General features: G+C 38.1%; 1 protein-coding gene across 1 annotated transcript in view; it reads right to left on the reverse strand.

Moving 5' to 3' along the window:
• Positions 1-15,196, reverse strand: part of PTPRK (protein tyrosine phosphatase, receptor type, K) — a 291,634-nt gene that overhangs the window by 56,140 nt on the left and 220,298 nt on the right. The window contains exons 7-9 of the mRNA XM_009999118.1: positions 7,427-7,536; positions 6,029-6,230; positions 3,038-3,143 (exon numbers count right to left, since the gene is read on the reverse strand). Coding sequence (XP_009997420.1) covers positions 3,038-3,143; positions 6,029-6,230; positions 7,427-7,536 — 418 coding nt within the window. The remainder of the gene's footprint in view (positions 1-3,037; positions 3,144-6,028; positions 6,231-7,426; positions 7,537-15,196) is intronic.

Raw genomic sequence — 15,196 nt, forward strand, 5'->3', positions numbered from 1 at the left:
TCAGCAGGATTTGAAAACAAAAGGCTGTTTTGCTGGTGCTCAGGATCCTTCAGAAAAACTACAGTGGCAAATCCCATCTTCAAATGAATCACTGAAGCACCACTGATGCTGCTGACTGGGACCTCAGCCACAAGATTGATGGTGAAACAGCAAGAGCTTTGCAGTGAGCCTGAACCATCCAGCTCTGTCTCCCTCTGCATTTCTACTTTGTGATCTGGTTTAAAACTTCAGGAGGCCCTAAAGAATGCTGGGGATTACACGATACCACTTGACAGGGATGATATGATTAAAGTCATGTTTAAATTGTGATGACTGTGGCATGTAGCATCTTAAATAAATGATTGGCAGCCACGCCACACATAGATTTCACTTAAGGAACATCTGTTTATTGGGGGGCTGTGCTGATGGAGAGGATGATGTACAACATCTGATCACAGTGTAATTCTATTTGCAAAAGCAAAAAACTAACAGACCAAGCTTTGTTTTTTCCTCTCCTTTCCTTTTTTTTTTTTTTTTTTTAATGTGGACCTATTGCTATCAGATAAAATGACCTTTCAACTGTCCACAGTTCCAGGCATTAGAGGACTGGGCACAAATAAACCTTCTAAAAAAATCAAGTGTTTCAGGCTGATGAACATCATTTGAGTCTCTTCTACTCAGTCACGGCTGCATGCTTGGGGATGCATTTTTTTCCCACCTAGCTAGTAACACTCACTACAGCAGCAAGACAGCTTGTAGTGGAAACACAGCTGCAGCGAGGATCATAAAGTTTAGTGAAATGTATTGAAAAAATGCAGAATTAAAGAAGATGCTGAAAAATACTTGATTGCAATATGCATAACTTCAGGAAAGGGAACAGGACCATGTTTTCTGCATTCCCCTGGAGAATGCTCCTCATTCCAAGTAAGGAAAAAAACCATGTGGCTTGTTTTAATAAAGCCCAGACCTCTAGTTATGGTAAAGGAATTACTTCCTTGGCCTCTTAATGGTAGAAATTTGATGTAACCTCTTAGGTTTTATAAATTAATTAAAGTGGAGAGGGAAGATGTGAGATAGGAAGAAAGACAGGCTTTTTTGAGAACATTATCAAACAACAGTTATTAACACTCTATCAAAGTGCCCCTATCAAACCATCTATTTACATTTAGTACACAGGTCCTTTTCACCACCTTCACAGGCCACAGTGACAAGCTCATGTCAAGAGAACTGAGGATGCCATGTGGAAAACTGAGTGAATATTTGTGAGGTGGTGTGCTACAGGTTTACTCTGCTGTGAGTTACTTGCCTTACAGTGCAGAGAAACCAGAGCTCCCTAAGCCAGGTATGAGTAATTCTCCAGCTGCATCCCATCACGCTACCAGTTCATGAAATAAAACCCCCAGGAGAGAAACCTGGGATGTGAGACTGAAGGTGGGAGACCACTGCCATCTGCACAAATAGGCCTCAGACCAGTTGCAGAGAAGATGTGCACCACTGTCAGCTGACCCCAGCTGTGTCTGGCCAGCATGTTCTGGAGAAGTCTGTGCACCAGCCCCTCTCAGGGGACCAGGAACAAGTCTGAAAGGATTTGTCATGGATTAGATGAGAGATAGATACCACATTTCTCAAAGAGGGACAGCTCTGGATATGACCACCAGCAGGACATCTGGAAGGCCTTAAAAGCACCTACGAAGATGTACAGTTTGTTTAAGCATCTGCATAACTCAGGAGCATTTTCAGATCACAGGTCTGGTTTCTACTCTACCAATTCAACAAACACCCTATTTTAGAAATCCAAATCCTGTACTGAATGTAGCCCTGTGCATTTTACCATTCTTAACATCCAAAAAAATCTTAGGCTTGCTCCAGGGCAGTCTTTGAGAAAGCAATGATGTATGGGGTTGCAATTTTAGTTATGAATATAGCACATCAATATCTCCTATAAAGGAGATGAATTTGGATTATCTTCTATGACAAAATATAAATAAATAACTTCATCATATCAACTATAAGGGTGACTATATGATAGGCAAATAAAAATGCTTATTGGTATGTGACTCATTCCCACGACATCTATGTGAAGGATACATTCCTTTTAACGGACATATAGTTAAGAAACAGTTAATTTCCCTGTACTTTTAGGGCTCAGGCACATTACTCAACACCAGCTGAGCCATGGTAACTGACTTAATGTAACATAGAATGAAACACATTAGCCTGCATTTCTCTAAAATGTCACAAGGGTAAGAGCATGAAAAGGTTCTGATGCTCAGTCGCTAATTAATCCCCAATTAGTCAACCCTGTCCCTGAATATTGCTGATGCAGCCACATCAGTACAACACAAATGGAATCAAATAGTATCACAAAATTTTTGAACTAACAAGTAAAAGTAAAGAGCAGGATGTGGATTAATCTTTGCAAACAGAATTAAATTATTCCTCAATAGAGAGCAGAAAGGGAAAGACTCCTCAAAGTTAACATAAATGAAACATTTTAATATGATTATGGGACACGCCAAATAAAATTTAATAGCTTGCTGCAGGATTTCTAGTAAGAAGCACTCTGAGAAGAAAAAGGTCAAATAGTTTATATTCATCACTATTATTCTCCCATTTCCTCTGAGCTTCCAATTTTCCAATCATACACATAGGCTACAGAATAGCTGATTTGAAGCACTGGAGAGAAAGTGTTATTTTCAAATCCAGTTTCTGACAAACACCTTTCAACCTCATATTTCAGAGACACTGTGAGAAAGTAAAATGAAATTATAATGGATAGGAGGTGGTTCTAGGGACCCTAAATCAAGCATGATTGACGGTGGGATGATTCAGGTCATTACTATCTCTAAAAAAAACCCCAAACCCAGTAATTTTTTCTTTTTAATTACAGATCTATTGGCAAGTTCAGTCTAGCCTAGAAAAACAATAGTAATGTCAAATGAATACCACTTGGAAACGAACAGCTCCATGAGCTGCAAGGTGGCATGTAATCAACTAAAAAGTATCTTATTGATTTAAAAAATTATATATTTGGGTTTTAATTATTTTTTTTTTTTACCTGATAGGTGCACCTTTGGCCTGTGCTGGTCTCAAGAGTACAGTTATTGTAGTAGCAGTTTCATTGAGAGATGCATCAACTCCTTCATAGTCTGGTAAAGTGGGAGCTGATTAACATTGAGTGGGAAAGAAAAGAATGAGAAATAAATTAGTGAAAACATTTTGGATTTTCATGAGATTGTGGCTGTTTGCAACACAGTACACATGCACAATCTTCATCAGCTACGTGAGTCTTTTTAAATGATTTTCCAATCTGTTAAAACCTTTTACTAGAACATGATGGGGCCTCGCCAGCAATTGATAACCCCTCCCCCAACTGCTTCCCCTGAAATCATGGAACCTATTGAATTAAACAGGTTCATTCAAGAAGAGAAATAGAGGGAGGACGTGACTGCCAAAAAACCTTAAGACTACAAAATCCCATTTTCGCCTCCCTCTTCTTACCTTACAAACAACTATATTCACCATCTTAAAGACCCAACCTTTACCACCTCTCTTCTTCCTCCTCCAACAATTCAATAACCTTTTTATGTTTCACCACACCAATACCAATGAGAGTGCAGGAATTGGGCTTGCACAGTCATGCATCTGTGGAGACTAGAACTGGATGGGGACATCTATTCCCATGACCATTTATCCTTCCATTTCTACCAATATATGGCCAAAGCTGCTCATTAATCAGTTTCTGAACCACTGCAGTTTTCAGCTCTGGAAATTAAGAAAAAACAAAATCAAAGTAAAAATCAGAAGCAGATCAGAAACTGATTCACTAATGGACTGGCTGCCAGACCTTTGTGGCAGTAATAAGTGTTTGGGGTCAGATGGCTTGTGTTGGTGATTACTTCAACCACCCAGCTTCAACCTGCTGCCACAAACCTGTTACAGTCCTCAGTGGTAATACTGTTGCTGACTTCAGCTCTAGTGCAAAGAATGAAACAGAACTTCATATTTCTTTTATATATAATAATATATTTCTATTATTTATTGATTATTCAAAAATCTATAAATCTATCTTCATGGGGTTTTTTTTTGTTTTTTGTTTGCTTTTTGTGGGGTTTTTTGCCTTTTTTTTTTTTTTTTTTTTTTTTTTTATTTGTGTTTTTTCTATACAATTTTTAATTATGCCTGTGTATTTAAAAATGAATTTTCACAAAAAGGTCTTTCCTGGTAGGATGTCAATCACTTCAGTCATAGTACGTTAACAGTAATATTTCAATAGGTAGAAGAGTCCCAGATCCCAGATAAACACAAACATTTCTCTTATTTCAGGAAATATTATTTTTAAAGAAATAATCATAGAATCACAGAATGCCATGTTGGAAGGGACCTCAAGGACCATCTGGTCCAAGATTTAGTGTTCATTTGATGTTCATTTATGTATTATTGTTTATACCATGTTCACTAGGATCATGGTAACCATTTGTAAGCTTGCTTAAAAGTATTAATTTCACTCCTCATTAAAATAAAGCTTGCACTTCCTGAAACATACGCACTGCCTTATAAAACGTATCAGTTCTGCAGAGCAAAACTAGAGAACACTTCAGCATAAAGCAAGAAAAAAAATACAAAACAACAGGATGAAATTCAGGTTAAAAGGATCTTATGGCCTGTTTTTAAGGTTTCCTAGTATTAACCATGTTTTGCCAACTAATAGACCCATACTGTGTCTAGGAATTGTGCTTTTCTGGACAAAATTACAGTTACACTTTCCCCCCCCCTCCCCTACAAAGAGGTTAGATGACAAACATGCAAGTACTACACCACCATTATCCTTGAAAATTTATTAACTGGAATTTCTTGTGAAGAAACCCAAGTACCTTAAAAAAACCTTAGTAAAATATTACACTTCAAACCAACCTAATGGATAAACAGAACATAATATGTAGTTTGGATGTTTTTTTGGTGGTTTGGTTGGCTTTTTTTGAAGAATCTGGGGTATGAAGAGTGCTAGTGCTTATGCACAGGGATGGAATTCAACAAATCGTTTCAGTTAACTATGACAACTATAGAATTTCACTTGCTATATAATTAAAGGAGCTCTGCCTTCAATTTCTTCACATTTTGATTTATGTGCATGCTTTTGGGAGCTCAGTGAGGAGAGTATGTGAGTAGTTTCCCATAGAAATGGTAGGTGCATTCCACTGCATTATTACTTCCCTTTACAGGACAACAGAAGTTTCATTACGGCAGATAACAAGGAAAATTGCCTGCTTTGTACTGTTTACATTTCTAAACGACTGACTTCTTTCATCTCTGCCAAGATCCAAAGTCACCAGGTCATAAAATCAACAGTCTCTCTAGATACACCACTGATTTACCTTCTGATGTCAACTGCATAAACTGCTATCTTACTTTTTGAGAATAATACTGAAATTTAAGAAAATAAAAACACTAAAGCATTCCATTTGACATTATTTTCTTCTAGAGTTTGCTGTATATTATTAAGACAAACAGTGTCAATCTTAGTGCACTGCAGTAAGTAAAGTAAGGCAAGAGGAAGCAGACCTATACGAGTCTGGCAAAAGAAATTCACACCTCTTCCCAACTGCCCCAGTTCTGCTATAGCTGTGTCCTCCTAAGTGGTGTCACCTTGAGTAAGTCAGTTAATTTTCTGCATCTGACTTTACTAATCTGCAAAACAAATACAGTACCTAGTGACCTATGGAGTGCTGTAAGGCTTAATTAGTTAAGGTTTACATAGCACTTCAGAATCTTTAGATGAAAGTACAAGATTATGCAAAATCAAACACTTTACAACTACAGGTGTGCAATTTCCACCTCATGCAAGGATTTATCCCTGAACTTATGCTACTGTTTGGCAAATATGCTCAAAAACATGGACAGTAATATAGTTTCACAACATGATGGAATTTTTGGGGGAGTTTTCTTTCCTGTTTCATGATTTTTTGAAGTCTTACCAAAAATCCAAAAAACATTTCCCCACACTTACATTTTTTACTTCCCTACCCCATTGCTGCTTCTTCCTTTTTACCTGAGATGTTGGTTGTTACATTGATTGTGGTTGCTGGTCCAAACCCTTTGACAGTGCTTGCACGTATAAAGAACTGGTAAGTAGTTCCAGGGTGCAAGTGTGAGAAGACGTGGTGTGTGCTGTTCCACAGCTTCGACACAGTTTGGGGAGGTCCTGCGACTGGAACTGCTGGGTCAAATGACCGGATGCTGCTATAGCTGACCTGTGAAAACAAGCATTTTATAGCAATTGTTACAGGCTTTGACACAAGGGGATTACATTAGCTTGGCTGAAAAGCATTCTAGCTCATCTAGCTACCCTGCTGGCTTGGGGATACCATGAGGTGACTTGATGTGTTTTACTGTAGAGTCTGCTTCACTTGAAAGGTGCAGGTGCCCTTCATCACTTTTTTTAAGGTTTCAGTTCATGTATAGAAAATTTCAATGTTACATTTAAACTAGGACACCCCCACTGTCCTCCCCATTTCCACCAAAACCCTGTATTTTTCACTTCCTGCAGTACATTTCCCTCTCCTCTACTAATAATCATATTTAAATGCCATTCAAACCAAGCTAATATATTTCAAGTCAGCAATGATATCTTAATGTACTGGTTTTGACTGGGATGAAGTTAATTTTCTTCATAGCAGCTTGTAGGGTGCTTTGTTTTGTATCTGTAATTAACAAACAAACACTCCCACATTCGCCCCATCCCACTGTGGAGGAGTGAAAAAGCAGCTGACTGGGGCCAAGCTGCCTACTGGGGTTAACCCATACTACGAAAAGATCTTTGTTATCATTAAATTGATAAACAAATACATATAAGGGGTTTTGTTTGGTCAGTCCATTTGTCTTCCTCCTATAATTCTCTAATACACAACATTATATTCTCTGTTCCTTTAAAAAAGGAGTGATGAAGAGGATGGTGTTTATTCCTCCAGTGGAGGTCTCCAGAAGGCTCATATATTAAATACACTTCAAATAGAATATATATGGAGGTTTCCTTGAAGAGTGGTATCTATAAAGACCTGATAAAGCTAAAAAACATTGCTCCAAATTTAATGACCATCTTACATTTCATGTAACCTTCTCTTCCAACAGAGAAGATTTCATAGATTGTGGCTGTCATGGCTTTGGAAGTGTCTAATAATGGTACAAGGTTTTTAAAATTAGCACTTCTCATGTGGATTGCAATACTGTTATACTAACACGCCAAAGCCACTTGACAGGGCCGGCCAGCCATATTCTCCATAATGATGGTTTTTTAATATCTAATCAGTACAGAAAATCCAGGATTCTGTAAATTAAAGCAGCATATAATAGAATAGCTGCCTGCAGAGCATAAACACACACTGTAAGCCACCCCTCTTGCCACACTTTCTGAGATCTATCCTATGCTTGTTAGCTGTTTAATTATTACCTCGTACTGAGTAATGATGCCATTTGGATCCACAGGCTCCTTCCAGTTGAGGAAGATCTTATCTTCAAAAGGAGTTCCTTTCACCGACTTGGCAGGTATAGGGCCTGGCACTACAAACACAATAAAACTTTTAAAAATAGGAAATTCAAGAGACAGAAAAATTAGAGAGATGACAGAACATCCTATTAAAAGCAAAAGTGAGCACAGGTCTGTTTTTATTAATATTCATTCGCACATGAAAGGCAGCAGTAGAGAGTATGAGAAAGCACTTCAAAGCATATTTTGTCATTCACGGTGCAGAGAGAGCATGAAGTCGAAACATTATCCCCACATACAGTTCTCAAAACTTCATGCAAAGTCAAATTGTCTTGTAGTATAGCCAGGGGAAACAGTTCATGCTAGATTATGACTCCAGGGAACATCACTGAACTCTGTAATAAGCGTATCTTAGGACAAGGACTACATGGTTTTAAAATCCTTTTAAAAAGAAAAATCAAAGGCAAGGAAGAGCCTCAGTTATACAGCATCTTCCAAACGAGACAATTGCTTACAAAATAGTTTTCAGTCACACCTTCTTGTGATATGTTGTTTTAGAAGAAATCCTTATTTAAAGAGGGGTCTGGGCACAGGGCAAAGACTCCAGAGCTGCCCCCCATCAGCCATCGATGTGCTCGTGCTGCAGAAGGATCAAAACTGCTTACTTCAAATCTTTCCAATAAGAGACATTTTCAAAGCTTTGAACTGAATCACACTAAGATGACCCCACTTTCTTATTAAATGGAACCAATATCCCTGGTGTAATAACAAGACTGAAGTGTCACCTCAGGCCTCTTTGCCTGAGTGATTCACAGTACCTGGTAATCCCATCAAGGCCAGGCAGGACCGCTTAGTTATCTCTCATTTCAGTTTACAAGGTATTTTTGCCTACTCACACGGTTCTTTTTTAACCACAGCAGCTCACCTAGATTTGAACATGTACATGCTGAAAGAAGGGGATGACGATAAGAGAGTGCCTGAAGAAACCCCGAATCCAAAGAAACATCCCCCTTTAAACACCAAAGATGCCCAGATCTGCACTTTCAAGCTGAAATGTTACTTTTATTTAATATATCCACATGTATTTCTCTCCCATTCTGAATCTGCCAATTTTATTCAATGTAACTTTCAGTGACATTTCTTGGGTATTAATTATCAAAGCAGACTCAAATTTTACAAAGAGAAAAAATAAATTAAACCCCGCTGGATCAAAAGAAGAGCCAGCAACTGTGCTAGCAGCACCAAGGAGTGAGTGTGGTCTGTCCCAATAGTGGGATTTATTTCAGTCTACATGGAAGCTAAAAATGATGATCTGACCCTTGGTACAAACAACATAATTTGGCACATTAATTATAAATGAATGGAGTAAAAAAAGCCCACAAGTAAACAGACAAGGTCTTCACAAAACCGTTCATCCATCTGTTAAGCAAGGAGAAGTTAACTAAAATGATACTTTTTCATGGGAATACTCTACTGTTTTTCTTCTCTACATCTCAAGTGAGGTAGGAATAAACAAATGCACACAACGTTTTCTCTGGAAAATGCATGCACGTGTGTGTGTGCGTGCATATATGTCTGTGTTTGGAAGACAATACAGGAATGCAGTGGGACATGCACACAGAATAGGAAATTTGTCATTAAAACATATGAGGTAGAAAAAACTCAGACGCAGTCTCTCAAAAACCTGCAAAATACTTTTTATGTGGTGCTTCTAACAATGTTGCATATTCAATTGAAAGTAGGTGCAGGGTTCTACATTTAAGGGTTACATAAAGCCTCCTACATTTTCTGTTTAAACACTTAAGTGGGAGAAGCCTTCAGGTTCATCACATTACATGACTGTTTTTTCTTCTCCTGTAATATAAAATGTGTTGCTTGTGGCAGCAGAAGCAATGTTAAACTGACTGGAACTACATGATTCCACTTAGTTTCTTGCTTCTCTTCCCACTGGCGTAAGAAAGGCACAAGAACAGAAGCCAGCACAATGATGAGCAGCTTGCAGGGAATCCCAGTAAAAATAAGGTCAGAAGGTAAAAGAGCAAGTGTATAGCAAAAGACAACAGTGATTCCCACAAACTTCACCCACCCCTGCAAATTCACCAAAAGCAAAGCTTAGGATCAGCTCAAATTCTTTGAGAACACAAATGGAATTAAACCAAATAAAAGTTCATATGCCTAGAAAAAGGAATATGCACTAATTTTAGTTTGAAGTACATGCTTTAGTGGGTCTAAAGTGTTTGGTTCTTTTTTTCTTTCTTCTTTCCCTTCCATTTTCCAGTTCATCCACAGACCAAGTCTTTTAATTGCATAGCTTTACCAAAAGGACAAAGTAAAAAGAGGAAAGAGAAAAGCAAGAGCAAAGGAATTTGCTTAAAGAACAGAGCATCTGTGAGCAGACTCACAGGTTCATCAGTCAGGTTCATCAAAATAGCGCCTAAACATCCCCATTTGTGTTATTATGTCTTTGTCCTCAGGTCAGTTATTAGTTACAAAAGATTTTTAAAAGGCTGAAAGGAGTAAAAGAAACCCCAAACAAATATACAACAAAAACCAAAACACAGTGAAAGAACAACAGTAAGGTAAGCTGTTGGTAACACTACTTTGAAAGCACAAACTGCATCTCTCCATGTAGACAGCCTATTCCCTACAACTCCCAGCAGGATTCTAGGGACTTCAGAAACATCTTAAACTTCACCTACCTGAAGCAGTTTTCCCTTTTATACAGTATTATGCAAGGACTCCGGTGAGAAGCAGCCAGGTAAACATCACTCTAGTGCTGGTAACAGCTTTTGGAAGACAACTCAAAAGGCTTTCTTCAGGCTTGTGCCTGCATCTCCAGAAACCCCGTTGCTCACTGCCGTGCCTCCTTGCTGCCTTCTCAACTCTCATTCTTTTTCCTTCATGAACTCTAGCCCTTCCCCTTGGACTGATAGTTTATACTAAAACAAAACACTCAAGACTATTAGGTGAACTGCGTTACTTAAGATTCCCTATCAATAGCCAGGTATGTGAATAATTTAAAAAAAGTCTAGAGTAGCTGCTAGAGGACTTGGACCTTTTGGCCTCTGCACCCTCTCTTTGAAAACATTCTGGTCCGACTGATTTTATTTCCATCTGCTGACCTTGTGAAGTGTGACCCCACCATTTCTCAGCAAGAACAACAGTAAACAGTCTTTTTTTCACATTCATTGTTCTATGCTAAACTTCCAACAAGTGAAGATTGCCACTTTTCTGAAGAAGGGAATGATTCAGATGGGTTCAAATGTATGGGTTGCAGAAGAGATTTTGAACTGAAGCAAAAAAATTTATAATTTTACCTTTAAAAAAAACCCAACCATAAAACATACCTGTATATAAAAGAAACTTAAAACTAATTCAAAGGGAATTACAGCAAGGTTTTATAGTGAAAACATCACAAGCTCTTCTTTCACGATTTACATGCACCTCTAGAGCTCTTTTAATGAAGCTATATATTCATATACTGAATAGCGGATAATCTTTTCTTCTATATACCTGTGGGATGGTGGACTTTTGTAAATGCTTCGCATAATAAAAGTACAAACCATCAATCTGACATCAGACCAATTCATTTTAGAGCAATATATTTCTATTAAATTAAGTCAGAGTCACAAACAAATAGTTTTTCACAAATAGTTGTCACTTAAACCTTGTTCTACACTAACTTATCAGGAAATTTATATTACAATACATTACTTCTGGAAGAACAGTGTATTTACTGACACCAACCACTATAAAAATGAATTTATATTGCTTCAGTTTTCCTGCTACAAAATAATGGAAGTGAATGTAAACAGAGTATTTTTATTACTATTATACTTTGTGGAAGTCATCCAGAGTATTATTATGCCATATGGTAAAGGCTACATGCAGATATATGCATGGTTATAGTGGGAAAAAATTCCTTTATGGTACTCAAAAAGTGCATCAACAAACTTAAAGACTTTCTCTGAGGGTAGATGCTCATTTTCATGTGGTGACAGTCAATCTCTTCTACTGTTTAAACACTGCAAGCAATTAAAATGGCTGACCTTTCTATTTGCTTTTTCTGAGGGGTTTACCATTTTAATTTTATGCTTTTTTGTTACTAGAGCCTAAGACTAAAATAGAAACAAAGTTTAAATAAGAAAAAGGGAAAAAAAATCAGAATTGCTATTACTTATCTCTGCCGTAAGGGTAGTTACACCAAAGGCACTGACAAAAAAGGTTTATTTGAAAATCACCTAAGTTGCACCATTTGCATTGCAGAAGGAAATGCTATTTGAGAAGAAAACTGCGTATTAACAGTCTTCTTTGGTGCATATACTCTTTGGTTGAGGATTTCTTGTTGTGGAGGGAAAAGCAGAGCTGGCACAGACACTCTGGGAAGCAGTAGGCAGTGGAGGGCACTGGGCCATGACCCCTAGGACTTGCTGGAAGACCATGACCCTGCACAGGTCTGTGCCACCCACCCTGGGACATGGCTGGACTGCCTGGGCAAGGTGCAACATCCCCCAGTACCTTCCAGCCTGCACAGAATTATTAACACAATACTAATCAATGCTTACAATACAGGTATGAACTAAGCTGACTGAGGCTAATCAGTCTCAATGGCAGAGGCACTGACTGTACATACTGGCACAAGTATAAAATGGTGTTAAACCACAAGTTCTGGATTTGCTGAACTGAGGGGCTCACACACTTAGTGTAGTGTCTTGTTTAAAGCCCTTTCACACCAAATGCTGCCTTCAGTACTTTTCATTTCTGGGATCTGGAAATTTTTCTTCATGTCTGAGTGGAATAACTTCACATGCTCATATAATTTATAACTATCTGAAAAATGCAAATCATTATTTGGCAAGTGCCTTCAACTAGCACTTGGCTTGGGAATAATGGGAACTTGTGGGCCCAGGTGTAAGCCCTCATTCCACTGCAAACTGCTGAAATAGCTGCTAATTCTGGCCTATTTGCAGGCACCATTATGTCAAACACCCTGTTTTAACAAAGAATCTCATATGCAATATCACTTTTTCAGCTATAAAGCTTCTTACATAGGTATCTAAAGGAAATGAAAGTAGGAAGTTGTTTCAGTCAGGGTAAATAATTCTGTGTTTCAGGGCCAATTTTTCCTGAGCTATTAATATAAAACTTAGTTTGTACTTCTAGGCTCTGCAATACCTTAAAAACAGCTTACTTCATTTGTTATTTGTTCAGTGCAAGCTTAAAATAAATCTCTGCTAATAACTTCAACATTTTTCTTACTTCCTTGCAACTCAACTTTTTTGATGACTTTAATAAAATAGTGTTCACATGTCTTTCTGCAATATTTTTTTTTCTCTTTCTTTATGATATGCCCATAGCAAATCTTACCTACTGTCTGAAAAATAAAACAAAGTGGGGTTATTTTCACAAGCAGAAGGACAAAAAAGTTATCCCAGGCTCCTTTTATCAATGACAGTAGGTCAGTTAGAATCAGTTTCAGTTCACTGCTGTTAAAGATATGAAAATTCCTCCCTTATTTGACTATGACACTAAATTTTGCTGCTGATGATGACACATAGATCACCTCTTAGGTCAAGGACTGAGGTTCATACCATTAGCAGTGGTATTTACAGACAACTTCACACTTATGTCATGGGTTTCTCTTTATTAACTGCAACCATTTGCCAGTTTTTTCTCCAATAAGATTAATATACCGGTTCACTTGACATCTGTGCACATCTCAGCTACAGCAGTTCCACATTTGTGAGACAGTTTGCCATTTCAAGCAATCTTTGCAGCCCTCTTTTGCTGCATCAGACATCCTGCCTGCTCATTTAACTGCATTAAGTTTTCTCCAAGATGGGCTATTTTTGTTATTTTTACAATGCTACTAGTAGAGTTTTATGGATTTATGTGTATGCTTTTTCAAAGCTTCTTGAAGTATTTGTTTGTATCCTTTTGTTAAAGCAGATTTCCTAACCCTTCTTTTTTCCCATCCTCATATTTTTCTAGCATTCCAGAACAACTTGAAAAAGTACAAAGGAAAAGATACTTCTCATAGAAAATAAAAAATGAGGATGAGGTGTTTGGTTTTTTTTTTGTTGTTGTGGGGTTTTTTTGTAAAGGCAGCTTTGAAAACTTACTACTACGGATCACAGAAATATACTAATTTTAACAATTTCTATAGAAACCTCTCTCTTGGAAGTTGATGGAAGATAATTACTCTTCACAAATTTAGACAGTATATGAAGTATTACACTTTTTAATTATTATTTTTTTGTCCTCTGATTACAACATTTCCTCCTTCCTCTGCTGTTCCCCAGAGTAGTGAGTCTGCTGGACTTTTTCCAGGAGCATCAGAAATGGTTGGACAGTCGGTGTCTTAACCCCACACTGCAGCATAGATATCTCTGCATGGAGCTGAATGAACCACACTCTCTGAAAGATCATGAGACCTCTTTTGTGTCCAATGAGCGTGTCCTTTGGCTCAGACCAAAGTTTTGGTATACTTTAAGCCCCAGAGTGCATACTTATCCTATTCCAAGTGATCTTTTTCAATTAGCTGTTTGCCTGCTGTTAGCTGACACACTCCCTTACTAGTTATAAAATTGCCCTTGAACACTTTGAGCTTCTCAGTTTGCTTTCTCTGTAGCTGCTCTCTCAGAGCTAATGTCACTATTCCTGTTAATCCACTGCCTTCTGCATCTGTTTCCAATTAAAAATTAAGGAAGCATTTATCCGCTTTAATCCCATTCACCATCCACTGCTCTTACAGAGTCCCTCTGAGTTCACAGTGCCCTTGTGAACAGGCAGATCCGAGCACGTGTGCACGCTGCTGATTCATGCTAAGTGATAAATTCACTGCTGGCTCTTGTACTTTGTTTGAAAAGCCAGACATCATCTCTACCCAGCAGGTATGCATCCCCAGATTCCTCTTCTCCTTTATCAAATCCTTCAAACACTGCTCATCTCCTGTACAAGCCAGGCAAAGCATTGAGATGTGGCTTCTTAAGTGACACAGATAACACTGTTGGGGTACCCAGAAGAGCTTTCTCCCAAACCTTAGTGATAGTGTGGTCTCTTCCCAATGTGAAAGATGGTATTTCACCCACAAAACACAGATTTCTTTGTTTCATCTTCTTTTTTGCACAACTTGCCTAACAGTGCATTGCTCAAGGGCCTATTTTTTTTTTTTTTTTGTGGAATGAAGCTCTCAGCAAATTACTATAATATAGTTTAAAGACTAATTCCATCTATCCAAGTTAAATAGAAATAAAACCGCCAAGTACTCAGATCTAGCTCTGGTCAGAGAGGAGGTTATTTTCAGACAACTATTCTCTGCTTTGCTTTTTTGCAGATACTGACTCACAAGGATTTAAAACCTTCTCCATTTGTCACACATAGCTCCTAAAGTCTGAAGCACAGCTTCTTAATCTTACCCTGTTCTACTGCTTGCTTCCCAAGTTAATTCTGCTTCTGGTATCATACATTGCTCAGTTGTCACTCATCACTTTGGGAGGTCTGGCCCAGCTACGAAGCCTTATATAAATGCAAACCTTCATGAAAGACAACCAGAGATCCTCACTGTGTCATACCAGCACCTCACAAAAGTCTGAGATGCTCAGATCCCTGCTTTTAGGGAATCTCAGAAGCTCAAATATGTGTAAAGCTCCTAGTAGAAGGGAGGAGGTGAGGTGATAGAAGGAGAGATGAAGGGAAAGATTAAAACAACAACAAAAAAAAACAGAAGAAAGG

This window comes from Chaetura pelagica, unplaced genomic scaffold, assembly GCF_000747805.2.
Source record: "Chaetura pelagica isolate M959 unplaced genomic scaffold, ChaPel_1.0 scaffold90, whole genome shotgun sequence".
NCBI classification, from domain to species: domain Eukaryota; kingdom Metazoa; phylum Chordata; class Aves; order Apodiformes; family Apodidae; genus Chaetura; species Chaetura pelagica.